The sequence below is a fragment of the Kwoniella dejecticola genome, chromosome 2 (assembly GCF_000512565.2).
Source record: "Kwoniella dejecticola CBS 10117 chromosome 2, complete sequence".
NCBI classification, from domain to species: domain Eukaryota; kingdom Fungi; phylum Basidiomycota; class Tremellomycetes; order Tremellales; family Cryptococcaceae; genus Kwoniella; species Kwoniella dejecticola.
In genome coordinates, this window is record NC_089302.1 from 1,469,732 (window position 1) to 1,495,375 (window position 25,644).

The 25,644-nt window shown below is 48.7% G+C and overlaps 10 protein-coding genes across 10 annotated transcripts; 6 read left to right on the forward strand and 4 right to left on the reverse strand.

Annotated features, from left to right (window-relative positions):
• Positions 1–31: 31 nt before the first annotated feature.
• On the reverse strand, positions 32–1,669 carry I303_101989 (glutamate-5-semialdehyde dehydrogenase; the record flags this gene model as incomplete). Its single annotated transcript, XM_018405227.1, has 4 exons — positions 32–628; positions 716–1,038; positions 1,149–1,419; positions 1,487–1,669. The coding sequence occupies 4 exons, from the start codon at positions 1,667–1,669 to the stop codon at positions 32–34; spliced, it is 1,374 nt and encodes a 457-aa protein (XP_018265508.1).
• A 309-nt stretch (positions 1,670–1,978) lies between these two features.
• Positions 1,979–3,784, forward strand: I303_101990 (glutathione synthetase; the record flags this gene model as incomplete). Its single annotated transcript, XM_018405226.1, has 4 exons — positions 1,979–2,481; positions 2,561–2,779; positions 2,858–3,666; positions 3,747–3,784. 4 exons carry the CDS (start codon positions 1,979–1,981, stop codon positions 3,782–3,784), a joined length of 1,569 nt encoding a protein of 522 aa, XP_018265507.1.
• A 295-nt stretch (positions 3,785–4,079) lies between these two features.
• Positions 4,080–5,078, forward strand: I303_101991 (uncharacterized protein; the record flags this gene model as incomplete). Its single annotated transcript, XM_018405225.2, has 6 exons — positions 4,080–4,194; positions 4,295–4,311; positions 4,373–4,401; positions 4,463–4,784; positions 4,883–4,952; positions 5,041–5,078. The coding sequence occupies 6 exons, from the start codon at positions 4,080–4,082 to the stop codon at positions 5,076–5,078; spliced, it is 591 nt and encodes a 196-aa protein (XP_018265506.2).
• A 361-nt stretch (positions 5,079–5,439) lies between these two features.
• On the reverse strand, positions 5,440–6,416 carry I303_101992 (uncharacterized protein; the record flags this gene model as incomplete). Its single annotated transcript, XM_018405224.1, has 4 exons — positions 5,440–5,492; positions 5,560–5,711; positions 5,829–6,251; positions 6,376–6,416. 4 exons carry the CDS (start codon positions 6,414–6,416, stop codon positions 5,440–5,442), a joined length of 669 nt encoding a protein of 222 aa, XP_018265505.1.
• A 1,709-nt stretch (positions 6,417–8,125) lies between these two features.
• I303_101993 (uncharacterized protein) lies at positions 8,126–10,809 on the forward strand (the record flags this gene model as incomplete). Its single annotated transcript, XM_018405223.1, has 12 exons — positions 8,126–8,376; positions 8,447–8,502; positions 8,580–8,683; positions 8,744–8,852; positions 8,921–9,114; positions 9,188–9,278; positions 9,349–9,549; positions 9,618–9,733; positions 9,789–9,884; positions 9,949–10,082; positions 10,142–10,500; positions 10,574–10,809. 12 exons carry the CDS (start codon positions 8,126–8,128, stop codon positions 10,807–10,809), a joined length of 1,947 nt encoding a protein of 648 aa, XP_018265504.1.
• A 445-nt stretch (positions 10,810–11,254) lies between these two features.
• Positions 11,255–13,085, forward strand: I303_101994 (uncharacterized protein; the record flags this gene model as incomplete). Its single annotated transcript, XM_018405222.1, has 5 exons — positions 11,255–11,454; positions 11,536–11,814; positions 11,892–12,588; positions 12,668–12,862; positions 12,963–13,085. 5 exons carry the CDS (start codon positions 11,255–11,257, stop codon positions 13,083–13,085), a joined length of 1,494 nt encoding a protein of 497 aa, XP_018265503.1.
• A 791-nt stretch (positions 13,086–13,876) lies between these two features.
• I303_101995 (uncharacterized protein) lies at positions 13,877–15,601 on the forward strand (the record flags this gene model as incomplete). Its single annotated transcript, XM_018405221.1, has 5 exons — positions 13,877–14,067; positions 14,148–14,426; positions 14,529–15,120; positions 15,194–15,382; positions 15,491–15,601. The coding sequence occupies 5 exons, from the start codon at positions 13,877–13,879 to the stop codon at positions 15,599–15,601; spliced, it is 1,362 nt and encodes a 453-aa protein (XP_018265502.1).
• A 178-nt stretch (positions 15,602–15,779) lies between these two features.
• Positions 15,780–17,959, reverse strand: I303_101996 (uncharacterized protein; the record flags this gene model as incomplete). The annotated part of the gene is made up of 9 exons (XM_018405220.1): positions 15,780–15,893; positions 15,973–16,106; positions 16,169–16,556; positions 16,613–16,843; positions 16,912–17,152; positions 17,216–17,301; positions 17,372–17,509; positions 17,577–17,701; positions 17,752–17,959. 9 exons carry the CDS (start codon positions 17,957–17,959, stop codon positions 15,780–15,782), a joined length of 1,665 nt encoding a protein of 554 aa, XP_018265501.1.
• Positions 17,960–19,039: 1,080 nt separating this feature from the next.
• On the forward strand, positions 19,040–22,338 carry I303_101997 (uncharacterized protein; the record flags this gene model as incomplete). The annotated part of the gene is made up of 12 exons (XM_065968454.1): positions 19,040–19,486; positions 19,570–19,657; positions 19,725–19,844; positions 19,906–19,979; positions 20,038–20,308; positions 20,368–20,898; positions 20,952–21,244; positions 21,311–21,350; positions 21,411–21,494; positions 21,558–21,850; positions 21,907–22,242; positions 22,312–22,338. 12 exons carry the CDS (start codon positions 19,040–19,042, stop codon positions 22,336–22,338), a joined length of 2,604 nt encoding a protein of 867 aa, XP_065824526.1.
• A 264-nt stretch (positions 22,339–22,602) lies between these two features.
• I303_101998 (uncharacterized protein) lies at positions 22,603–23,136 on the reverse strand (the record flags this gene model as incomplete). The annotated part of the gene is made up of 1 exon (XM_018405218.1): positions 22,603–23,136. The coding sequence occupies one exon, from the start codon at positions 23,134–23,136 to the stop codon at positions 22,603–22,605; it is 534 nt and encodes a 177-aa protein (XP_018265499.1).
• Positions 23,137–25,644: the final 2,508 nt, after the last annotated feature.

The following is a 25,644-nucleotide window of genomic DNA, read 5'->3' on the forward strand; positions in this document are numbered from 1 at the left end:
GTCTTCAGCTTGAAACATCCCTACTCTTCATCTACAAGGGTGGTTCACCCGTTACCAGATCCTTATGCGTATACTTCCCCTCTCCTTTCTCGTAGTCCGCAATCGTGCTTCCTCCATCATTTTTACTCCTCAACATGTATTTGTAAATCACTAACCCATCTAAACCCACTGGACCCCTTGCATGGGTCTTACCAGTCGATATCCCAACTTCCGTTCCCAGTCCATATCTCGTACCGTCCGCAAACCGCGTCGAGGCATTCACGAAGCAATTCGCACTATCTAACCCTTTACACCAACTCATCATCGATTCTTGGTTCTCCGTGATGATAGAATCGGTATGATGGGAAGAATGAGAATTGATATGTTTTATTGCCTCGCCAACGGACTCCACGGTTTTCACCGCTAATGTAGGACCCAGGAATTCGGTGTTGTAATCCTCTTCTGTACTTGCGGTGACGAACTTAGAAGATTCCGGTATACCTTGAATCGCCGCGAGCGTTGTGGGGTCGCATCGAAGGCAGACGTTACTCGACATGAGTGTCGAAGCGAGTTTTGGCCAAAGAGTGGATAAGAGTGATTTGTGAATTAGAAGCGTCTCAGCGGAATTACAGGCTGCCATGTAATCGGTCTAAAGCAAAAATGGGTTAGCTTAGCCGTGATATTTAGGCATTTAAAACGGTTGCGTCGTTGGAGAGAAGGGTAAAAAGATGCTCACTTTGGATTCCAAGACCACACGCAAAGCTTTCTCCTCGACAGCACTCTCGTCAACGTAAACGGCACAGATACCATCCGCATGACCCATAACGGGTATTCTAGTGTTATTCTGTATGCTTCTGACCAGCTCATTGCCGCCCCGGGGCATGACCAGATCAATGTATCTATCTTGAGCCAGCAGAGATGAGATCTCAGATCGAGTAGAGACTGTTTGAATGAAAGTAGACGGGATTGACGTTTTGCTGAGTGCTTCAGCAATCAAGGAAGACAGGATGGTAGACGTTTTGAGCGATTCTTTGCCTCCTTTCAGAATAGCAGCGTTTCCTATGTACCGCGGATACTGTCAGCTCACGGTAAAGGCAAAGACGAGTCACTGAGAGCTTGTGCTGCCAGAGAAGACCACCTCATTTGTCCTTCAGCAGTCAAGGACTTACCAGACTTGATTGCCAATGCAGCAATGTTGACCACAACCTCAGGTCTAGCCTCGAAGATGACCAGTAATACACCGATAGGACAGGTGACTCTATGCAGATCTAGACCCGGTCCCAGTTCTTTCGCAAAGGTCACTTGTCCCGTCGGGAGTGGTAAGGCCGCTACGTCCGTTATACCTTGTAACATCGCTTCGAATTTGCCAGGTCTCGAGAGGTCCAATCGCGACACCAATGATTTCGATAATTTGCCTTCGGCTAGCAGAGCCTCTGCGGCCTGCAAGCCATGAGGACATATGTCAGCTCGGTCTTATCTGAGATCGTCAAGATTTGAGATGACTTACCTCCATATCCTCCTTGTTCGCCTTGAGTACCTCATCCTTTTTACCTTCCAAGACCTGCCTGATTGCATTTAGAGCTACATCCCTTTGAGCTACATCAACCAGCTGAGACTGCTCGAAGGCTTCCCTGGCTGCTTTAGCGATCGACTGAGCTGCGTTCGAGCTTGAGCTTGATGGGTCAGACATCTTGCCGAGAGTATTTTTGCTGATCGTTCGAGGATAAATAGATTATCAACGAAGGAAGTGGGTTCTCAATCCGACTTTTTGGGATGAGTCGCACCGGATTTCATACGGTGGGGTGAATTGATTCCGTTGATGATCAATTGTGGAGGTCCGAGCGTAGATTACCGAAATGAGATGATCTAAGGTACCTGATGATGATGGCGTGCTGATAAATACAAAGTTGATCTTTCGTCCAGGTTTGCAGGACACAACACAGCTGATTTCTACTTTGTGTAGAGTGTAATAGCCTCATCGACCACCAATTCGACCGCCATGTCAGTCTCGACCACCCTCCCAGACTGGCCGCCGGCACTCACTCCCGAGCAACATCAACACCTCATCCTCCTCTCGTCCACATACGCTCTATCCCACGGCTTCACTCTCCTCCCACCACAATCAGCAAACCCGCCAACATCAGCCATATCTGCACCCCTCACCTTGCTGCCCACACCATTCCCTCGGGGACTGTACGAGCTAGCCGTCGCCTTACAACCATTATACAATGCTTTGTACGCCAGAATAACGCTCGATTGGGAATTCCTCGATCGAGTGATGGGCGGCAGTGTCTCGAAAGTCGATTCATTCCAAGGCGAACTCTGGCGGGGCTGGAAATCTATAAGGAATGACCTCGTTCAGCCGCTCCAATTGGGCCTTTTCAGGTCAGATTATCTGTTACATGAAACTCAGGGCGAAGAGCTGAGTATAAAGCAAGTGGAATTCAACACTATTGCTGCGAGCTTCGGAGCACTCAGTCAGAGGGCGAGTGAAATGCACAGGTCAGTCCGTCTTTTCAGACTGATACATATCCTCTCGAGTCAACTGACGGATTGATCGCCCCGTACATTCCCGTTATAGGTATCTTCAGAAAGCGACGGATGGCTTCTACTCGATATCTCCGCACCTGACGAAACCTTCGAACATCCCGCAAAATGAGCCCTTGAGGAACCTCGCATCGGGCTTGGCTCAAGGATGGAAAGCCTATGGAAAAGACGATGCCGTCATACTATTTGTTGTGCAGGAGGGGGAGAGGAACGTCTTCGATCAGAGGTGGTTGGAATATGAACTACTAGAAAGGTAGGTATTCCCCTGTTACCTTGAAGTGCCTCTTCCAAGACTGGGAGGAAATTCAAGCTAAGGTCGTTGTGCTTGTAGTCATGGTATACAAGTGATCCGACATACATTCTCCGAACTCTCCTCCTTAGCCACCATCGACCCATCTACCAAAAATCTACTTCTTCCTTCTCCTCTTCAACCGTCCTCCCCGCCGAAAGAAGTCTCAGTAGTCTACTATCGAGCCGCCTACACGCCGACCGACTATCCCACTTCGGCTGAGTGGACAACCAGAATCCTTTTGGAGCAAAGCAAAGCTATAAAATGCCCCTCGATGGCCCTTCAACTCTCCGGAGCAAAGAAGATCCAGCAAGTCTTATCTGAGCCTGGCGTATTAGAGGATTTCTTACTGGGCAAAGATCGACCTGATGTAGGATTCGGTGTTGGCGCAGGTAGTCTCACGCGAGCGGATGTGGATAAGTTGAGATCATCCTGGATAGGGTTGTACCCAATGGACGACTCATCGTATGGTCAAAAGGCGTACGAGCTGGCTATCACTGAACCAGAGAGGTTCGTTCTGAAGCCGCAAAGAGAAGGAGGGGGTAATAATATATACCGAGAGAATATCCCGACATTTTTGAAAGAACTAGAAGCTGAGGCCAGGGAAGACGGAGAACCGAGTAAGAAAGAAGGATATATATTGATGGAGTTGATTGAGCCTCCAAAAGGACTGCGGAATCACCTGGTCAAGGGAGGTGATAATCATTCGAGGAATTCGGATATCGTCAGTGAATTGGGTGTGTACGGTGTATCTCTGTTCGGAGGCGATGTGAAGCAGAATATCACTTCGACTGCCGGGACATTGCTCAGGACGAAAGGAAGAGAGAGCGACGAGGGTGGAGTAGCTATTGGTGAGTCACAGCCAGTCAATCTGACACGTCGCGTTGCGTTCTAGCTAATCGTTGATTGATTGATGTCTTACATCGTACAGGTATAAGTTCTATAGATTCTCCCTTGTTGATAGATTAGAAGGATAGAAACATAGAATACCTACATGTTCGTCTTTGTCAGCGGATGTACTGTGCATGCATACGAGAGCATAGGAGCGGATTCTACCTGCAAAATGCAAGTGTGATATGCTGAGTATAGGCCAGGGACGATGCGGGTACGGCTAAATTGCTGTTGAATTGGTGATTTCGCTTTCATCCGACAGCGATCATGTCAATCTTGAACGCAGTTCACTCATCCCATCAGCTTTCGAGTCCCCTCTCTCTGCTGAAGATGTATACTAGTAGCCTCACTTATATTCATCGTTTGGGTCAAGATGGCGTCCTCATCTTCAACTTCATCTTCAAACGGTAGGGTGAGACCTTCATTCACGCTGAAAGTTGCAGAAACCAAGGATGAGATCGAAGCTTGCTATGACATCAGGATAGAAGGTGAGCCGGAGTATCGAGAATCCCTCATCTCTTTGTACTTCACTGTAATGATACCGCTGCACCCTCGGGATGAGAGCTGATCATGCTTGTCTTTATTCAGTCTTCTCGGTCGAACAAGTAAGGCGAGACGATCCACCAACTCCATGCTTCTTCGCTGACGATACTTGATCTGGCGTAGGGCTTTCCACTGGAAACGGAAATAGACGAGTGAGCCTCCAGCGAAGCTCATCGACAAAGAAAGCTTATATTTGATCATGATCACTACCAGATACGACCCCACTTCGATCCATTTCTTACTCACCACTCCCATCCCCTCTCCACCTTCCGAACAAACCACAACCCCTCCGTCAATTGGGGAAGCAAGCTCAACAACGGAAAAAGCAATAGGTACTATCCGATACGTACCCTCCCTATCGAAGTTGACTAGATTGGCGATAGATAAAGAGTACAGGTCCTTCGGATTTGGGAGGGTCTTAGTTGATGGAATGCATGAATGGGTCAAGCAGAACGCCTTAGGTCAAGGGCTGAAGGTGGTAGAAAAGGAGAATGGGGAAGGGAAGAAGGTGGTCAAAATCAAATGTCATTCTCAAGTGAGCCCAAACTCATCACTCAACTTCTGTACAATTAGCAAAGGTGGACCAGGAATATGTTCGGTAAGCCTGCAAGCTGAATGACATGACCCCCTCAGATACCTGTGATTCCCTTTTATGCGAAATTGGGTTATGTAGCTGAAGGACCGGAATTCGACGAGGAAGGCGGTGAGTAAAGCTCAAAGTCACACGCTGACCGTATCAGAACCAAGGCCAAGGGTGTAAAAATAACAGCTAATACTGTATGACTGTGTAGCACCGCATCGACTGATGACTCATGAGGTGGAGATATGATTTACGATAACGATGAACGAGAGACGAGAGATAGACGACAAATGGGAGAGCTACAAGATGCCGCAATGACTGCCGAACAAAGGGAGCTCATCTCTGACGTTGAAACTAGTCGATGATGGACTGAACTTCAACACACATTATGAATATATACATGCACAAGCGCAATCTACAGCACAGTCCGGAGAGCGGAATGTCTGTATTTCACAAAATGCTAACTTTATAGGGCTGCTGACCACTCCCGCCGGAGGGTGAAAGTATGGTCATATCTCCTCGATGAAAGCAGCATTTGTTGAGCCCAATCCGGCGACAGCCTCTAAATGGTGTACGCAGTAATTCTGTGGACTGATGAAGGGTATCGAGTTCAGATCTTCTTGGCCAATTTCTCTTTCTTGGCAGCAGCTTCTTTGGCAGCCTCTACAGCATGTGACACAAGTATCAGCTATCTCACACTGATTCTCCGATGTTCCAAGAAGACACTCACCGGCAGCCTCGGCTTCTCTTTGCTTAGCGGCAGCTTCTCTCCTTGCTCTGACCTCCTGTAATCTAGCTAGATCCGATTTGGCTTCAGTCGTCTTTCCTTGCGCATGGAGTTTCTGGTATTTATCTTGAGCCGCTTTCTTATCTGCTGCTTCGCTGGATGCATAACAGAAGCAACGATGGTTGTCAGCATGCGTGCAGCCGTCTCAAGCCCCATCCTTCGTCTCTCCGCCTGAGACATGACATTTCACAAGTTTGCACGACTGGACTTACCGTTCTTTTCGCGATTGCTGTATAGGCGCAGGCGCAGGTTTAGCATTTTGTTTCTTGGTTTGGGGCTTCTGCTCCTCCTCGTCCTCGGAATCAGAGTCGGAGTTGGGTTCTTGTATAGACACAGTCTTCTTAGTCTTCTTCTCAGCCTCAGCCTTCTTCCTGGCTCTTCGTTCAGCTCTACTAAGTTCCTCTTCATCCTCTTCAGGCTCAGCTAACTCCGTATTTCCCAATTTCAAGTTGACAACCTTCATCTCGGGTGCTAAGGCCGCCACTTCGGCAGCGTGAGCAGCGGCATTGGCTCCTTCGTCGTCTGATTCTTCCTCTGATGTCTCTTCTTCGGACGAGGACGATTCTTGTACGGCATTTCGAGGGTCTAGATCTCGAGAGAAATGTCGACCACCTCCTCTGGATACCTTGAACTTCCTATTGACCAGATCCAAATGATTGCCAAGTCAGCGTTCCGTTCAAACGGACAGCAGGAGCTATCATTATACATCATCCAGCCTATTGGCTAGTTAACGAGAGAGGCGAAGCCAAGACCACTCACCCTCGTCCTCGCGATGATTTCGGTGCACTATCTCGAGCCATGTTGAGTGATGCGATGTGGTTGTAAATTTATCTCAAGATGCGATTAATCCGGCAGTGTCAAGGTTTCGCAGTGTCAATAGTGTCAAGGTGAGGTGACGGGTGATGGGGAAGCTTCTCAATCACGCTGAATGATATATGTGCTCGTTAATATTTGCCGCTACAATGGTCAAATTGGATGTTGAGGAATGTAGGTTCAATGCGGAGCATGACGCCAAATCAGATTTCATCCATTAGGTTAGCCCCAAGTCACGTGATCGCAATCTCCATCAATTTCATCAATTCGTTGTCACACCAGCCAGAGCTTCAAATAGCTATTTGTCGCACAAACTCGGTTTTGCCATACTACACTGAAGGAGGTGAAGCAAATCCCGGAACTACGATGCTTGTGTCTGAATTAGAGGAGTCACGATCGACGAGAATCCTGATCATTGCACGCAGGTGCAGCTTCTGACGTGAAACGATATGTATAGAGTGGACAAGGCTATCTGCGAGCATATCTATCAGTGAGATGGAAGGTACTCAGTATTTGGGCTCGGGCGACTCCCACGGTGCGTTCAGATTAAGGCATTGTCTTGTAAGAAGATATGAGCGATGTAGTTCCGACTGTCGGTGTATCGGCACCCACCGAATCATCTCTGTCTCGCTTCGCCTGAATGAGCAGAACAGGCGCATAAAATAAATTGACGTGCTGCCAAGCCGAAAACAAAGAGCGCGGAGTCCGTTGAGGTCTCAGCCAAGACTATCAGATAAGAGGCCGTCTGATCTGATTACTTGGAACGGCCGAAGGGTTAAGAGCGCTCGGACCTCAGATTGGGCGAAGCCGCCGACTGATTGAATCCTCAGTCACTTCGGATGAACTCGCTTGTCGGATTTCCGTCATACATAACCATTTTGACGCTGACTCCAACAGAACCCACTGCTTACGAGTATCTCAGGGGGGTCACAGGGGGGATTCAGGAAAACAAGCATAATAGCCGCAAACACATGTTTGTCACCGTCAAGTTGACAAAATTCCAGTGCCGATGAAAGGGATTCTCTTGCGATTCTTGTTCTATCATCATTACCGAGACTGCGCTGCGGATCCACCCTTCCACCTGCCTTTGGCCACTTGCTCAAGGACGTCAATTCTCTCGGTCCATCGACGAAGAGCGAGCAGTTTCTTCATGATGCGTTGAACATGCCGCGTATCAGATATGAAAATTTGCGCGGCCGATCAATTGACTGGTATCAACCTATTCAGCGCGCTTCCACTTCCGGAAAAGGTAAATCTGATTTGTTCTTGTAACTTGCCAGCTCCAGCAGGATGCAATAACAGACGGCCGCAAGATGACCACAAGCGCCGAGCATGCTTTTCCCCAGTTGCAGCATTATCAAGATCAAGTCCGAGCGGCAAGACAGTAAGAAAATGCTCAATAATCGAGTTCATTTACGGTCGAAATCTTTTCTGACAAAGCATCCCAAGCAGCCTCTCTAACGGGATAAACAGGAGGTCGCGCTTCTTGGCCTGGCCGAGAGGGAACCTAATTCTTTCGAACTTGCTGACCCGAAGAAAAAAATTGGTCCGACTGCTTTGATTACTCTTCAAAGTGATAAAAGGGGTCTAAAATTTCGTATCTGATAACGAAAAGTTCACTCAGCCTGCCAAATTTTTCCAACATCACTACCCCTTGCTCTTCTGTGTCTGCGAAAAGACTTGGTTGCCTTGCAATATGGCTAAAGTACTAGACCGAATCCCAGCTTTCCTGTCTGGAGACAGACCGACACTGGAACGGGGAGAGACCGATCACAAGGATGTGAAACCTCACACTCAAGGTGATGTCGAAGGAACCAACGCACAACTTCCTCATTTACCGCAAGATGATACGTCCAGTATCGACATTGAACAATCGCAAGGTGTGACTAAGATCGAGGCTTTGTACTTGGTCTTCGGCAACGGATGGAAGTTATGGGTCCTTTGGGGGTGAGTCAAATTTCAACGACCCGAAACTCCAGGTTAAAAAAACTAACAACGTGCCATTTTCGGTCCACAGCTCGATCGCTCTTATCTGTATCGCTTACGCTTTGAGTCAAATGACCACCTATGCCTGTAAGCTACGGCCTACTTCGCCTCGGGAACACAATGCAAAAATGATGAGCTGATTTCAGAAACCCAACTGGAACCAGACGCTGCATTTGCGACCTCGGCTTTCGGGAAACATACCATTGTCGGCACTATTGCGGTGGTCACCTCCATCATGGGTGGAGTCATCAAACCTCTCATAGCTAAGGTATGCCCAAATCCAGTTCCCCAAGATTGAGCACCAAGCTCCGGCTGACATCCGATTCAGTGCTGCGACATCTTCTCACGACCTTGGGCTCTCGCCCTTTCGGTATTCTTCTACGCTCTTGGATACATCCTCGTTGCCTCTTCAAAGAACGTGGGGGCGGTCGTTGGTGGTGAGTCTAGCTTGACCATCAAGCGAGTCAAGTCATTCGAGCACTGACTTAATGGAGATCTGGTCCAGGTGAAGTGATATATACACTAGGAAACACCGGTATCAACTTCGTGCAATCTATCTTGTTGGCAGATATCACTTCCCTCCAATGGAGGGGTTTCGTCAGCGGTTTGTACTCGTTGCCTTTCATTCCATTCGCATTTGTCGCCGGTGATATTGCCGCTGCTATCAACGCGTACTCTTTGGACGGCTGGAGATGGGGCGTGAGTCTACTTTCTACAATCCTTCAGTTCCTGCGAAGTCATTCCAAAGCTGAAATGATGGATCCTCATGTAGTACGGGATGTTCTGTATTACCGTTCCCCTAACCATTGCTCCGGCCCTCATTGTACTCTTCTGGGGAGATTATCGAGCTAAGCAAATCGGAGGTAAGCGATTACTCTCATCATCAATTTTCTAAAGCTAGGGGTGGTTATTGACGTGTTCTGCGTGATTTAGCCTTATCTCTCGCTTCATCTTCTTATGCCAGACAAAGGGTCATTGCCGGCGAGACTCAACCCAAAAAGACCTTGCTTCAGCTCATCATCAAATATGCGCGGGAAATGGACGCTTTCGGTCTTTTACTGTTGACCTTTGCTTTCGGTTGTATCCTCTCTCCCTTCACCTTGAACTCCACCGCCAAGGGCGGATACACCAACCGTGAGCTGTCTATCCTACCGCAATTCATCTCCGATCCAGGATCGAGCTAATAAGACCTTCAACAAAAGCTTCGCTCATCGCCCTATTCGTTGTCGGCGGTGTCCTTTTCATCCTATTCTGCGCCTACGAATGGAAAGTGACCGCACACCCGATCATGCCGCTCAGGATAATGAATAGGACTTTCGTACGTGGCGGACAAAACATCATGGAATGCCAATGAAGCTGACTGTTTGCCTTAGATCTGTTCGTGCGCTATCGACTTCTTGTACTTCTTCTCGGGCGGTCTTGGCGGCACATACTGGTCTTCATGGCTTTACGTCACCGAGGATTTGAGTGTGAGTGGGCCTTTTGTGAACACTTGGTATCAAAACAAACTGATCACCCGGGATTTGTCATCAGGCTCAACACTACACTTACCTCACAAACTGCTTGACTGTCGGTCTGTGCTTCTTCGGGGCCGTTGCTGGTCTAATTCAACGATACACCCACCGATACAAGTACTTGCAACTCATTGGACTCAGTATCAGGATCATGTAAGCTGCTTTCCCCTTTATCCCCCGAGCCCAGAACTGATATCTGCCTTTTCCTTCAGTGCGTACGGTCTCGTATACACCACAGCCAGCAAGCCGACTGCGGGGAACGTAGCGACGATCGTCATGGGTCAATTGCTAATTTCCCTTGGTGGAGGAATTTCCGTCATCTCATCATCGGTCGCTTGTCAAGGTTCCGTTCCTCACCAAGATATGGCGTTAGCTATGGCTTTGCTATCACTCTGGACATCAATGGGTGGCTCCATAGCTTCTGCCATCTCAGCTGCAGTATGGAACAAACGAGTACCAGCCAAATTGGCCGAATACCTGGGGGATACTCACAACTCCACCGAGCTTGCTGAGATCTTCGGAAGTATCCTGGTCGCTAGAGCTACTGAACCTAGACCTCTCGTCATCCAAGGTGAGCCTTGACCCTCACTCATTTCATGTGACTGAAAATTTGGCTGGTACTGACGGCCTTTGGCTGAGTTCAGCATACAACGAAGCCATCAGACCTCTGTACCTTGCGGCACTGATCACGTCCTTCCTGTCCCTTATCGCTGGAGCTTTCACCACAGACTTCTATCTCGGCAAGACACACAACTCTATTGAGAAGAAAGAAGTCGTGTTCAGGTCGGCCGACGAGACGGCCCCTGAGGTCGTAGCTGCCAAAGCTAGGGAAGTGGAAGAAAAGGTTGCAGCTAAGTTGGCCGCATCCGCTCATCCGTAGACTCGGATATGCTTCTCGAGTCGTGCCAAATGGTCTACAGCCGAGGAATGAACACGAATATTTTGTTGCGCATCGATAATATGTGGACCATACATCTCTAGTCAAATCCCCTTATTTCAGCTCAGATATACCATAAATACAGTGCATTAATCAGGTTTGGTAGGACTATAATAATGCATTCTTGTGCCCGTAGCACGAAACACGAGCTTGGAACACATGATCTATAGCGTTATCCAGGAGGAAGTACGAAGATCGATTACGTCGGTTTCCCACGTACGACTCCCAGTACACCTCAGCTCGTTGACAGTGCTCTACTATGCATGAGTTATGTGTCAACCAAGAGCGTGCTGCCTAGAAAATCCGTCACACCTTCATTACACCCTATTTACCCATTCCTTCGCCTAACTCACTCAAAGCTGTCTCCCACACATCCCAGCTTATCAGCATGGAGGGTCAATACCCGGGCGGCAGTGCGCCGAGGAGGCGACTCCTGAACCAAGAAGAGCTGGCCATAACCAGTCGACTAGGATCGGCGGTGGCGCAGATGAACCGTTCAGGCAACTTCGCATGGGGGGGAGTTCTGTCTTGTAATCTCCGAATCTACTACGAGAGACTGGGAACTGACGAAGCCAAAGGTCAGCTCAAGTAAGTGGAACGCCCACAATTTTACTTGAATTGATGGACTTACAAGTCGTCCTGATCATCTTGGTACACATTGTGTTCCAGATTGACGACTTTACCATTTGATGAGGAGGGTGCCCGGGAGATCTACCTGGCCGGAACCCCATCGCCCTTCGGCCGAGGCAAGCAGACGGTGTATGATGAGGAATACCGACAGGCTAGAGAGATCAAGGTCCCTCATTTTGCGCTTAGCCCAGATCCTTTCCTCCAGTCTGGCTTAGCTGGGCTCTTGTCTCGCAAGCTGGATTACGATTCAGCCCTCATTTTTAGGCTAAACAAACTGAACGCATATGGAAAGGGCGGGTTCTTCAAAGAACATCAAGAGTAAGTCCAGTCATGATCTATGATCTTACAACATGTCTTCGGAAAGATTCAGCTACAAGCCCTCGGGCTGTGTGTAGCACTTCCCAAGGGGTGGGTCACATCGGTACCTTGATCCTTTGTCTCCCATCGCCTTTCAAGGGCGGTGACTTGTTGGTGAGACATGGCGGACAGACAACCACTTTCGACTGGAGCGACCAAGTCTGCGACGGTGAAATCGCTTGGGGCTTCCTGTACTCGGACTGCAAGCACGAAGTACTGCCTGTAGAGGACGGTTTTCGCATCACGCTCCAGTATGACGTCTTTGTGTCTGACTGCAGCTCCGACTCTGACTCCGACTCGGACTCTGACTCGGACTGTGCTTATATGTACGATACTCGCTTGAAGACTGTGTCAAGTGCCTTCCACGAGGTGATTCATGGCCCCTTTCTACCGGAAGGAGGTGTACTTGCGTTCGGCTTGCAATACGAATACCCGATCGAGGAGCGATACAAGAACACCACCCTCGGGAACCTGGAATTCAGGCTCAAAGATATCGATGCAGTATTCATGAAGTGCCTGAAATCGACTGGTCTGAAGTGGGAGTACTTCGGGGTTTTCGATACCTGGGAATTATTTGAGGATCGTCAAAGCCGTTCTAGCGATTGCTGGGACGGTAGCAGCTCGCCTGAATGGGCGGAGGATCTGGCCAAGAATGCGAACGCCGAGACAGAGCATTCGTCGGACGGAGCGAGTACTGGTGAAGATGACACGCCGACCGACTCTGCACAGTCAAACGTGAGCACATCTGAAATCCTTACTTCGTGATCAGTCAGGTGATGAGCTGATCAAGTGGCTGTTTGATTGGACTGTACAGCAGCAGCGGAGGAAGAGTGATCCCACATATCGTCGTGATCTGTGGGTTTCGAACAGCATACACGGCGTCGACGGCCAATTCCTGGAAAGTGGTAGCCTCGATGAGCTGGACCTGGAGAGGAAAAGTGAAATAGTGTGGATTACCGAGCCGTACTACTACAATGTTAAGAACGACTACCATACGTATGGGAATGAGGTGAGTCCTAGGCCCAAACTTTGGGTTCTGTCTTGTCCTGTGTCCCTGTTGCCAACCAGTAATCCAGATACAAGGAACGACGGCTGACAGATTCGAGCAGTATCAAAAGGAAACTATCTACGCTGCCGTAGCTGTCAAGGTGTTCTTGCCGGCCGTAGGAGATGCCATCCGTCAACCGCGACCTACTACAGAACCGCTCAACAAGCGAAAGCGAACCGATTGAACGCGCTGAATCGGCGAAGAAGAACGTAAAAGTTGTTATTAAGCTATGTGTACCGTGTGTGCAAAGACAGGCAGAGAGTTTTTGAATGGATGAGTTCATGCATGCACGCCTGAAAATTCCTGGATGCAACGGCCGATCGCACCTCCATTTTTGCTATTATAATGTAATGACACACTCGGGTGGAAAGCTCAATCCAGAATCCTATCACTTGTAGCTGCCAAAGCTAGAGAATTGAAGGAGAGAGTTGCAGCCAAGCTGGCTGCTTCCACTCATCCTTAGATCGAGACATGTTCCGAATCAGAAATCGACCACACAATGCTATAAAGGATGGACAGTGGGACGACTATTTCCTTCGTGCCACTAATCGGATCGCATGAACCCCGATACTGCATTCCCTCGAGCTCAGGGACCATAGGTGATTGGGATTGATCGGACTATAATGCATGCCTTTGAAAGATGACACACAGCACGTAGAGGGCGTGTGATCGGCAAAGGACCCCCAAGTCAGGTACATAACTTAGATGAAACACGCACAGTTCGCCAAATATCAAGTCACATCTTCGTACACGTCAGTGCACGTCAACGCATGTCAACTTCGATTTACGTCAATACACCTCAACCGCAGTACGACTTGTAAGAGATTAACATATATATACTTGTTGAAGTATGTATCGAAACTATTGTCATATTTCTGTTAGATCCCCATAATTGATTTTTCAATATTGTTAACCCCAACACATCATTAAAGCTCATTTGCATCGTATCCCAAGACATTAAAGCAAGCGTATATCATGCCAAAGAGACGACTTTTAAATCAAGAAGAGCTGGTCATAGCCCGACGACTGCAATCTGCGGTGGCGAATGACAACGATTCACGCGATTTCGCATGCGGTGGGATCATCTCTGGCGAAGCATCAAGCAATGCTGGCATTCGGCTGTACTACAACAAGATTGAAGATGATCAAGCACAAGGTCCTCCCAAGTGAGTGATGTCCCGATTGTAGCATATTCCGCTTGAGTATAGCTGACATATGAAACGCAACCTACTTGGTGGCAACGCAGATGGGTACAGTTACCCTTCGATGCAGCGAGTGCAAAAGAGCTTTACCTGGCTGGGCAGCCATCGCCTTTCGGTCGAGGGAAGGAGACGGTGTACGATGAAGAATATCGACAAGCTAGAGAGATCAAAATCCCTTATTTAGCTCTAAGTTCCGATCCACTCCTCAAGTCTGGCTCACCTGTGCTGTTGACCAAAAAATTGAACTACGAGGCGCCCCTCATGTTTAGCTTGAATAAGCTCAATGCATATGCTGAAGGAGGGTTCTTCAAGGAACACCGAGAGTAAGCGTCCTTTTCTTGTCGTGCATACCCATTTTAGCTGGCTTCGATGGTACTATACCAGTATGACGGTAGCTTACAAGACATCCAAATCCGGAATCGCAGTACCTCTCAAGGGATACACCACATCGGCACTCTGATCTTATGCCTGCCCTCGCCTTTCAAGGGCGGTGATCTTGTCGTCCAGCATGGCGGACATAAAGCTACCTTCGACTGGAGCAACCAGGTGCGGAATGGAGATATTGCTTGGGGCTTCCTGTATTCCGATTGCAAGCATGAGGTGTTGCCCCTCGAGCAAGGGATCCGGATCACTCTACAATACGACGTCTTCGTCTCCGATAACAAGAACGCGCCACAATTCGACGATGTCTATGATAATAGGCTCGAGACCGTCACGAGAGCATTCGATGAGATGAAGCACGGCCCATTCTTGGCAGAAGGAGGTGTGCTTGCTTTTGGACTGCAATACAAGTATCCCATCGACGCAGAATCGCAAGAGAACAGTGTAGCAGGTCTGGAGTACAGACTGAAAGGTATTGATGCGGTGTTCATGAAGTGCTTAAAAGCTAGTCAATTGCAGTGGGATTATTTTGGCGTTTTCGATGACGATGAACTTCGTTGCTACATCGGGGACTCTGACAGCGCAGATGAGGATGGAATCAACGAAGCGGGAAGCGTCGGGCCATCACTGTCGAGCGTGTGTACTTCTGCAATTCGATCCTACATCCAACCGGGACGAGAGCTGACCCGTTACCTATGCAAATATATAGCAGCAGCCGCAGAAGGATCACACATATATCAAGGACCTTTGGGTGTCCGGCAGCGTGTACGAAATGGAGGGCGCGCAAATGGGGGAGTACACACCCGACCTGGATTTGAAGATAAAGCGCGAGCTAGTGTGGATCACAGAGCCTCAACATTTCAACATCCGAAACGACTACGAGACGTACGGAAACGAAGTGAGTCCAAACTCTGATTACCTCCGGTTTTTCCATTTAAATCGTGTTTGTCTGAGCAAAAGTGCAGTCCACCATTTGTTGTAACAACAGCTAACTCGATGAGAGTAGTGGGAGAAGGAGACGGTTTATGCCGCTATAGCCGTCGAAGTCCATTTGCCGGCAGCCGGCGTCGAGCCTCGTCAGTCACGATCTCCGAACAAGAGGCAACGAAATGATTGAGAAGCGTCAGAACGAGGAAGCAGAATACGAACGATTGTTTAAGAGGCTGTTTGTACCCAAATATGAAATCGAGAAACCATGAATTATGCAATTGTGCATGCCAGCCAGCAGCAAGGCTCTGTACTTAACGCAATTGCCGGTCAAACACCCAGTCTCGGTATTATCATGAGTACTTCTATCAAAAAGCCCAGTCGAGAGCTTTGCCCCACCAAGTGGTTGGAGGATGGTCTTCCGGAGCTTCCGAAGGATCGAACCTTCCAGACCAAAGATCTATCTCGGACGCCTTTCGGAACTGTTTGTTCAGGCGCAAGGACAGCATGTCAGTATAAGCAGAGATAGTTATTTATGGTTCAAGTCCACGATAAACTTACGCTAGTCCGTTTGAAGATTTTCCATAGAACGAAAGGCACGATGAAGATTGGAATGCCGATATAGCTGGCGACGAAGTCTGAGCTATTCCAATTACCCTTGAGGAAGACACTAAAGCCCGAAAGAAGGGTGATGACTGTACGACAAAGCGCTAGAATCAGCGCAGGATCGGACAATGTCTAAGTGAGGCAGACTTACGCAGAGAGCCGATAGTCCCGACCCAAGCGGCGTAAGGTTGAAATCGACCTTTATAAGGTAATGTATTTCTGTCGACTCCCTGAGCTTTGCATGCTGCGTAAAACCGTAAGAAGCAAATCGACAAGGTCATCCAAGCCAGCAATCCTGCTACTGTCGACAAGGTCAAGATCCATGAGAAGGCTTGAGCGGCTCCTCCACTGCCCAAGGAAAGGTATGCCAATGGACCGAAGAGGAAGGCAGCGATGACAGCCCAATAGGGTACTCCGTTCTTGTTGGTCTTCTTAAACACTGCAGGCAGCTGTCGATCAATTGCCATCGCAACGATAATTCTAGCTCCAATGTAGCAGTATGAGTTTCCAGCGGACCAAGCGGAGACCAGGATACAAGCCTGTTGCAAACCCAACCATCAATTTCTTGCTGTCAGCCATGACGGCGGAAACTCACATTGATAATTGAATCAAGGGCTGGTATTCCGGCTCGCTTGATGCCCAATACCCAAGGCGACGAGTTCGCATTACCAGTACCGGAAGAAAGGGCCGGGTCATTGTAGGGCACGATCATACCGATCAACAAGGCGCCCAGGATGTAGAAAATCGCAATTCGGTAGGTGACTCGCTTGGTAGCTTTGGGAAGGTATTTGTGAGGGTTGACTGTCTCGGCAGCGGCGATGACGACCTGGAAGGACGAGATGAGATAAGCAATTTCCAACAGACGTTATGGCTGGGAATTTTTGACAGACTCACCGTCTCCACACCGATGAAAGAGAAGGAAGCATTGATGAGTGCTGACAAGAAGCCCAAGAAATGACCCTTCGAACCGGTTATCCCGTTGTATTCAGTGAAAGCTCCCGGGTTTTTCCAATACCTGAAACCGATTCTATCGTGATTTGGTGCTCCTCCGAGGGTGATCACCAAAGCAACGAAGATTAAACCAATGAAGCAGATCACCTTGACGGATGCCGAAATGACTTCGCTCTCTCCGAAGCTGCGAAAGGTCGAGTCAGCTTGACGTTGTCTGGGCAGAAGAGTTGTCCGAGACTTCACTCACAATCTGACATGCATGATGTTGATAGCGAAGATGAGAGCAAGCGAGATCGATATCACCAAGGCAGGGGTGATGTCCGTCCAGTATGACTGATAAAGCAGACACAGTGAGCGCTGTTTTGTGATTGTATATGTGTAAAAGCACAGAGACCGAACTTACTACTACTAACGCTGCGGCAGATACTTCACTTGCAATAGCGATGGTGTAGCAATACCCATAGGATATAGCAAGGGTGAATCCGACAGCGGGGTCGATAAATCTAGTTGCGTAATGAGGGAAAGTACCGGCTTGCGGTATCTGAAAATACAACAATCATATCGTTATTCCCAGATTTCACCAGCCAAACAATATATATGCCGCTTACAAGTGTAGCCATTTCTGCTAATCCCTCCATGACGGACCATATGACTGCGCCAACCACAATGAAGGCCATGAGTAGACCTGCTGGCCCAGCCTTGGCGAGAGCAGCACCAGTACCGATGAACAAACCTGTATTATCGTCAGCAATGCGCCTTGCAGCAATCAAGATTATCACTAACCGGTACCGATTCCTCCTCCTATACCGATAAATGTAACATGTCTTCGGTTCAGCCGACGCTGTGTAGTTCCGACCCCTCCGACACCCACTGTCTTGGCCAATGAATTCTCGACGTCCCCATATGGTAATTCAGCATTGTTGGATTCTTGTTCGTAACCGGTTTTCGCGGGGTTGCGGACTTTCTCAGCCTGATTCAATTGACTGGTCATATCGAAGGACTCCTTTCAACAAGTAGTGGTAGACTTCAGAGGCTTATGATTGATGTGTCAGAATGACAAGACAGCTTTATATCCAAGTTGCGTCCAGCGACTGCTGGATCCATCGCGGAAAAAGACTAAAATAGAACGATCACGCCATGATCAACAAATGCTAAAAATTGGTGATCAGTCTTGGTGACCATGTGGGACATGCTTATTTAGCAGTATCGTCCATGGCCCATCTCGAGCGACCTCATCGCGATGCGGTCTGGGCGAGAAGGAGAAAAATATTTTGCGAAACAGAAGCGAGACGAGGGGAAGAGGGTGGTAATTCCAAAAATTAAGCGAAGTGATCGAAATACCGGTTATAGAGGGATCTGGGCGGTATTCGATCGATTTTTGTGTTCACAGTTGAAGAGGTTTTGGCAACGACTGAAATGAGCAGAGTTTGCATCAAGAGCGGAATGTCACGAACGAAGTCGCATGCGCGGAGAGATTCTAACGTCTTTATTCGTCATCAGAGCTGGGACTAGTCTTATCAAATTCGCGGGGATCTCTCCGGACAATGCGGAGGTGTAGCATATGGGCCTTCACGTCGACCTACTCTTGTGCAGGTTGCGCCAGATGATGCCAGACGTATTGCACATCGTCGAGTTTGTGGCTTTGTGTGAGCCGCCTGGTCGGTGGTAATCGCTAACATACATTTGAAAGCGTGCTCGCGAAGGTTTCCCGCCCTTCTGTTTGGCCTTGCTCTACTGCACCTGCATTGAGACAATGAGATTTCGCACACATGTCGGCTGCTTCTTTTTAGGCCGCCCGTCCTGATGGAGCGTCTCTTTCCAGACATCAGGTCACATTGCATGCATGTGCAGGAAAATGTCCAAAGATCTGTACCGAGAAAAAGATAGGAAGGAACCATTTGAGCATTTCTAATTACGTAAGTATGAGATTGTCCACGTGTTGGACGCGTCTTCCCTGCGCGAAGTCAACAAAAACACCATCAAAACAAACAAATTCATGAAGCGATGATCGTGATGTGTTACCTTCATATTCATAGTGAGACGGACTGAAGCCCACACAGAGGAGACAACAATGCCAACAGCAGTGGCCTCACCGTCGTCGATATCGAATCCACGCTCGAAAGCAGCAACGAAGAAGAGTTCGGGATCAACTACAGCTTCTCCTGCCGAATCTCCTCTTCAACCATCACGGATGATCAACGCTCCCCGCAAGTCTTCAGGCCTATCGATGTCAGTCAACGACGATGCAGCTGAGAAGGCGAAGAGGAGGAAATCAGCTCACTTCGGCGACATCGCTGCTGGAGGAGGAGAACCTAAGGAAAGGTCACACACTGGAATCAACGCAAATGGAAAAAGAACAGTTTCCGCATTAGCCGTCCAGCAAGCTGCCGCAGGGGGTCAGACGATGGCTCAGAGAAGAGCGAAAAGATTGTCTGCGGTCGAGCCTGCGGCTCCTGTCATCAGTATGGAAGTGATGAATACGAATTTCGAAGAGTGGATGAAGCTGGCAACGGATAATGTGAGTCGAAGCGGGAGGCTGGCAGATATACCATCGCTCTGCGCAAAGTACGCCACGAGGATGCTGATATCCCTTGATGACAGAAAATCAACGCGAATAATTCATGGAATTTTGCTTTGATCGACTACTTCGCTGATTTGACCCTTCTGCGTAATGGCCCGGACGACCAAAGTAAGCCTCGAAACTGCTGACTATGGATCCTTCGTTAGACGGCTGATGGGTTCATGATGATCTGCAGGTATCAACTTTCAAAAGGCGTCGTGCACCCTCGATGGATGTATCAAGATCTACACTTCGCGAGTAGACAGTGTAGCGACAGAGACCGGTAAATTGTTGAGCGGTCTTGCTGGAGGTGGTGGTAAATCAAAATGCTTATAATGCACTTGGTCCATGTTTGCTGATGCTGACCACGTGTGTAGCTGCCGAGGACGCAGAGGGCGAAGATGCCGATGGTGACGAAGAGGAGGGCGGTGAGCCTAAAGCTACTCGAAAGGTGGGTAGTCAGACCAACGGAATGAGCATGGGCAACGGACATTGATGTATCATGACAGACTACCAGCCGTTCCGAAGCGACTCTTGCCAAGTCTTTCGCTCAATTACAAGTCAAAAAATTTGACCTCGAATTCACTGTCGACCCGTTGTTCAAGAAGACTTGCGCTGACTTCGATGAAGGAGGAGCGATGGGATTACTGATGAATCATCTGGGTGTTGATGGGAAGGGACGCGTGGTGTTTGATGCCGGGGATGCAGGTGCAGATGAAGACGAAGAGGAGGAAGAGAGGGATGATGATGAGGAGATGGTGGATCTGGAAAAGCTCAGAGGTGATTTCACAGTCGTACAAATTGCCGGCGACTTCAGCTAACCTCCCTAACCTCTTCAGAGTATGTGCCTTCCATTGAGGCCGTACAAGATTTGTACATTTCCGACACCCTCCAAACCTTCAGATTCTCTTCCGACCCCGACTCGGTCCCAGACTTCACCACTTTGTTGGGTCTGAAAGACTCTTTCAACGACGACGAATCTCGCCCAGTCTTCGAGGAAGACGGGTACGGCTCCTTCCCAGCACCCGCGCTTGCGGGCGACGGAGAGGTGCACGATTTCTTCGGTGACGAGAATTTCGACGCGGGACCTTCGGGTGGCTTCGATGACGGCGCATCCATGGCGGGAGATGACATGGATGCTCAAGATGCATACAGTGGACCGGGTATGGGTGGCTCTTTGGCTATGGCTGGGCCGGGCGAACATCTGGGACCTTTTGATCCTCGACGCCAAGCGGGTTCAGGAGAATTAGTCATGGCTTTTAGTGCCGGCAATGACGATGCGGAGGGGATGTTCGATTACTTCGACAAGGGTCTCGGAAAGGCCTGGGCCGGTGCAGATCACTGGAAGTTGCGTAAAGTCGCCAAAAGAGGTGAGTTGGTGAACATCGATATCAAAGCTATAGGACTGACTCGACTCTGTTAGTCGACGCAAACGCAGCGGCAGGAGGATCAACGGCGGCGACAAAGACAGCAAAAGCCGCGAAAGCCTCTTTCACCATCGATTTTGCTTCTCCGTCCACTACTGCCACCTCATCGAAGACACTGTTCGCACCTGCCTCAAAGTCATCCATATCTCTGCCGTCAAATCGTGCTTCGGCGTCCAAGAGCAGCAGGAAGACCTCAGCGGTGAAGCGTAGGGAGGAATGGCTCTTGCCCGACGACATGCATTTCAGCAGTCGGCAACTGTTGAGGTTGTTCCTGAAGCCCAAATTCTCGGTGGGTCCCTGTAATCATTGTCAATTGGCGGGGAATATTTTGTGCTGACAACTGCTGAATGGATAGCTGCGAATGCGAAAAAGCGGTACTGCTTCACGCATGGCCGGTGAGTGTCATGATTGTTCCTCTTGTTTTGATAATTTGCAGGCTGATGAGATTTCAGCAGAAAATGCTAATGGCGAGATCGACGAGAACTTCTGGGCTCAAGCCGCGGCTGATCGAGCGGATGACAATATGGCGGACGGAATGGGTCAGTGTGAAACCCCATTACTGAGCATGGCTGTTCCGCTTACACGCTGACGTCCATTTCTAGATATGGACTCTCAACCCCCGCCGTTTGAAACGCAGTTCTTCCACGATGACGTGGATGATGCTTACGTTGATGACGCCCTCGACGTTGTGGATGCCGCCAACATGTACGATGCCAACGAAGCAAATGATCTGCTTCAGGGCTCGCAGAACATCCAGTTGAAGAAGAGTAGGCCTGAAAATGTCAACTTTGCCAAGAAGGCAAAGAGGGTTGACGTGAAGAGGCTGAAAGATGACATTTGGACCGGTCTGAGGAGTCTGGTGCCGGCAGAGAAGGACAACTCCGAGGATGAGATTGTGCGTACAGATATATCCATCACTGTGTGGCGTAGCTGATCTGCGACTGTTATTAGGACGCGCCAAAGACGCCTGATGAAATTGAGCCAGTGAAGACATTTGACAACATCATCACGTCTCTTCGATCATCTTATCCGTCAGACAAGATGTCCGAAATCTCAACCTCGTTCTGTTTCATCTGTCTACTACATCTAGCGAATGAGGAAGGGCTGAAAATAGAGACCGCTCGATATGACGGCAAGGACGATGAAGATGTAGGATGTCAAGGTTTCGTAGAGGACTATGAGGGCGATGGGGAGTCATCAGGGCGTGTAGGTCAAGGGAGGAAGCTGGATGAAGGGGAGAGGAAGGACAGGATAGTTGGAGAATTGCAAGCATTGAAGGTTTACAAAGTAGGTCTGAGCCATCAAAACGCCATTATTAAATACGAATGTGTACTGACGAAGAACATTGTGCTCCAGGATCATAATGCTGGTCGAGCGGCATAAGTAGCGGTCTCTTTATTTTTGAAACTCATCTGGCTGGCTATCATCGGGATACGAGGTGTGTAATATATAGATCAATGATCACGGTGTTCATCATGTACCAATAATATGGAACAAGCATTCCATCCCTTTGCGCTAATCCCAGTGGCTGGTCTTGCTGAATGAGACAATACAATCTATCCAAGCAGTCCCCTGAGCTAACGCAGCGCTTTCCGGCATCTCATTGCATTTGCTCATTGTGACGACATGTATGCTCCGACGCTTGGTTCATACGGGAAGCTCGCTGCTTATCGCATCCCATCTCCCCATTTCATCCTGACTGAACCATTTTGCCCATTCTTCATTGTTCCTAAATTCCCGTAACTCCACAAATCTAACACATGTTGACCTATACGACTGACATCCTACTGACTTCTGCTGCACTTGTAACCGAACTAGTTGTTCTGCGTCTTTCTGTCTCTTCGTGACTGACATGTATCGATAATTCGGGTCCTTCAGAATCGTACTTCCAGCATTCACCACTTGGAACTCAACATCAGGTAAGACCAGAATCATTTCCGCCAGAATCCAGAGGTTCAGCTTGTACCATTCCCTATGCGTTTTCTGCTCGACTTTAGGTCGTACGCTTGGGTCAGATACCCAAACAACCTTCTTCAATCGCTTCATCGGAGGTATCTGTAACCTCCAGCTACCGGGCTGATACTTCTCGAACGAGGATGAGGTAATCGCCAGTGTGTCGACGTCATCGAATAAGCTGAGTGGGATGCTTGGGATTTTCAAGTTAAGCATTCTGGTAGACATGTTGCGCATGACTAGAGATTTGGGTCTTACGTTCGAAAGTAGCGGACATTGATGTGTAGGAAGACGGGAAAAGGGCATATCGCTCGGATGAAGTGGCTGGAGGTCATTGGTGCGTCCGCCTAAATCAAGATGGAGAGTTTCGATATTGCAAGGTAAGGGGCCTGCGTGGAGACATAGGCTTTCGGGATGATAGCTTATTCGAGCACATTTCGATGCTTCGTCAACGTGTAGCCAATTTGGATTGACATGGGTCGCTTCTTGGTTGGCAGGGTCATTGCCTTGCAGCGTAGTCTGATGGGCATGAGTGGTCATTGGTGGAAGAACGGGATCCAGTGTGACTGCCATGATGACCGACTTCCAAGATGTCGGTTTATCGTTAATGTCCTTGCGCGATTTCGAGTGGATAGCGATCAACAATTCACCTCGCTCTGCACAGTGAGCTCGCGTAATTACTGCTCTCTAAACGTCTGGCTCATCAGTATTGAGTACAAAGGGATGCTCTACACGTATCACAATGCTGACAGTAGACAAAGGAGTGAATCAACTTCTGAAAGAAGCAAAACACCCACCCTAATCGTCCTGGATCCCGTAGCCTTCGTGTGTTCCAGAAGCAAGGCACAGTATTGTGCGTGTCTGATGCTTCTTTTGTTTGTGTGATGACAACTTTCATACAGTTTTTTGGCCCAATTTGGCGGTGTATCTCAATCATCCCTCACTTCGCCTCACACTACCAGTCGTTGTGCCACTACCATACACGAGGGGCACCCGATGAACTGTATGAAGATTCGACGGGGCATAATCACGGAAAATCAGTGTCTTTGCACCACAAGCACAAGGTGAGCGAAAGTGGCAGTATTGCGCCCAGTCCGCCGATGCGCGTTTTCCACCGTTGAGTCGATTGCGCTGTGACGGGATTGAAGTTTTTTGGTTTCCTTACCATGCCTCCCTTTTCCGACCGACCATAGTCCTTGTCGTTCTCTTGCGGGCGCACTAAAGGTTCACCTTCTTTCTGTGTCCGAGAAGGAAACATCGTTGTTGACAGCCTTCGTCAATTTTCACGATCAAGTCAGGTCTACCAAACGAGTTACTGTTCCACATATTCGAACGACTTGGACTGATCGATCATCCCTCTTTGGCAAGGTGTTTACGGGTGTCCAGATTGTTTCTCCAGATCGCAGGTCCCATTCTCTATAGACACATTGTCTTCGACCCCGATAATCCCAATAACGTTACAATCGATCATTCACCGCCGGTCTACGGTATCACTGGGAGGAGGAATCCTCACACTAGAAAGCGCAAACCCCCGAAATATGCGGAAACTCTCAACATCCGGGACCACTGGGATCACGAGGATAGGAGAAAGATATGTGATTTCCCACGTCTGAAGGTCGTGCACATATCGTTGATGCCATGCGGCGCAGAGAACCGCCATCTCGAGTGGCCATACCGTCATCGCCCTTGTCCAAAGCTCAGGACCCTCAAGCCTAAAAAGCTCTTGATTCAAGCCGACGATCGACCCATCATCTATCAGAATATGCATTCCGACTGCCAAATCCTGATTCAATCGGCTGAGAACATCATATTTAATCACTACTCGCTGAGGAAATACAGCTACCAGCCCGAAAAGTGGCCTATGCCGAGCCCACAGTTGAAGACGATAACGTTGATCTTCACAGCCACACGGTCGTCTGTTCAGAACTTCGCCAACATCATACTCCCTATATTTCAGCTTCAAGGTCTGGCATATTATTTGAATATGCTACCCCGACTGAATATCCGGATTATCAATATCGAGGCTTTCGTCAAGGATGTCGTTGATGGGAAATCAATCCGTGATCCGACATGCAAGCTGAAACACCTGCTTCAACGAACATACGACTACAATGGAAACAAGTTGGCGAACGCAACTCCAGCCCCAGGATGTGACCAGAGGTTCGACAACATCAGCTTCATCAGCATGCCAGACTTCATAAATTCGGGAAAATAGGAAGGTGTCTTGGACTACAAAATTATCAGGCCCTGGTGTACCTAGCGGGAGCTTCTACACATTCGTAGTCAAATTGCCCTTCAGTTGGTGCGCTGTGTTTGTAATTCAGCTCGTATTTTTCGGTCAAACATCGACTGTCTTGTCAGGGAGATACCCATATTCCTAAGGAATAGACAGTCCGTAGGTCTTCATGGATCTCGACACCCGCACTGAGATACTTTATAATCTGTGAAGGAGAATTTGAGAGCAATGCGATCCGATATGCTTTGCGAAGGCAAAGCCAAGGAATTTTCACCTTGATGTTTGATCGGGGATATAGACAGTATGAGAGAAGTCCTTGCGGTCATGAAAGGGCATGTTGCAGCCCATGTATGTTAGCATCTTATGGTGGCATATCGTGATATTGTACAGGTAGACAGCTTATATCGCTACGGACTGCTAACTTAGCTTCGTTTAGACCGGTTTCACCCAGAATTTCGGCTTATTGCTGTACAACTCGTGGGTATCTTCAACATCCTTGA